The sequence below is a fragment of the Morus notabilis genome, unplaced genomic scaffold, assembly GCF_000414095.1.
Source record: "Morus notabilis unplaced genomic scaffold, ASM41409v2 Scaffold6687, whole genome shotgun sequence".
Taxonomy (NCBI): Eukaryota; Viridiplantae; Streptophyta; class Magnoliopsida; order Rosales; family Moraceae; genus Morus; species Morus notabilis.
In genome coordinates, this window is record NW_010365523.1 from 1 (window position 1) to 1602 (window position 1602).

General features: G+C 36.5%; 1 protein-coding gene across 1 annotated transcript; it reads right to left on the minus strand.

Annotated features, from left to right (window-relative positions):
• Positions 1-21: 21 nt before the first annotated feature.
• Positions 22-881, minus strand: LOC112093597 (protein SMG7-like; the record flags this gene model as incomplete). Its single annotated transcript, XM_024172376.1, has 2 exons — positions 771-881; positions 22-621 (listed from the first exon to the last, which is right to left on the minus strand). Coding segments are annotated over exons 1-2 (672 nt in total), but the record flags the coding sequence as incomplete, so codon positions are not given.
• Between the last annotated feature and the right edge of the window lie 721 nt (positions 882-1602).

Consider the following 1602-nt stretch of genomic DNA (forward strand, 5'->3'; position numbering starts at 1 on the left):
ATAAAAAATAAAATAAAAAACCTGATGATGAGGATTCCCACTTGATGGCCAAAGTGATGCAGCTTGCAAGTAGTAACTTGAAGCTGCAGCAAACTCACGAGTCTTGGAGTCACCCTCCCCATACAATCCTTTGTAGCGTGCAAGGTCGCCCAAGTATATCAAACAACGATGGCATGATATCAAACCTTTTACTTCAGCAGATCTTTTTCCATCCTTCTCCGTGACATTTTGGTTATCTGAATTCTCAGAGAAATAACCCAGAGGAAGCCCATACTTTGCTCGGATTTTCACTATTAAATCATGGTAAAACCCACTTGCTTCTGAAAGAAAGGTTTTAAACTGCAGTTTTATTTTTGTAAGTCGATCAGGCCGTGTAGGGCCCTTCACACTCTGCGATGGGTTTGAACCAGAAGAACGAGCAGCGTTGAAATGTGCTCTTAGTTCCTCAATCCTCCTGTAATGCAACTGCCACAAAGCATATTCAATATTGTGCTGCTCAGAAAAAGCATGATCCTCAAGAATTATTGCCTCGTAATTTTCACGGATCTGCTGCCATGCATTGGGATCTGATGGAACTCGGGCCTGAGCAGACCTTCGACGCCGATTCTCCAACTCATTTATCTGCACAGAGAAACACGTGTGACACCCCATAAGATTTTTCATATTCATAGGAAGGAAACGATAAGGTCCTGCAAAACAATATTAACTATAGCCCAGAGGAGAAATCAAAAACTCAACAAATTTAACTTTTCAATTTGAAAAGAAAATACCTTGTCATACAGCTGTTGAGCACGCTCCCTTGAAGAAGGAGCAGACATTTTATCGTTCTGTATTATCATCATCCATCAAACATCCCTGGCAAACATCCAACTGCATTAAATCTGGAGAAAATTCATAACCTCATCAGCTAATTCTAATTGCAGGAGGATGAAAGAACATAAAAGAGAACAGAGAAATTTAAGTAACTACACTTTCCTGCTTCTAAGGCCACACCAAACAAATCATTCAAACAAAGCTACAATATAAATCATTCAAATGTAACTGCTTACCCAAATGCTTGATCACGCAAGTAAACATCCAATCTTAAAAATCTAAAAAAATAAAAAAATAAATAAATAAATAAAAAAGAAAAAGAGAGTAAAAAAAAGAGAACAGATTCACACAGTGCATCATGCTGTGTAAAGTCTCACAAAGAGAAGATTAGGCTAAAATGCTAATGTGAGTTGTATTTACTATCCGATAATGAAATATTCACTATAGGATAGATTGGAAAATAGGATTGAGCATTTAAAGTTAACAAAGTGGAGACTGCATATATGGGACAATAAACAATTTTATGGATAACATAAATTCAGGAACACGACTCATCAACGATTATGGAAACAAATAAGCGAAAATTCAATATCAGTAACACAACATTTTTTCTGATCCTTGCCGATATTAGACTAAATTAAAAAAATTTATTTAACATTTGACCATGCGCCAAAAGGAAAATTTCCTAAATGATCCGTTTTTGATGATGACTTTATGCCCCAAAAGACCATTCCCCACGGAAAAACAGAAAAATCATTAATGCTCACAGGAACATGAGCAGAATATTCA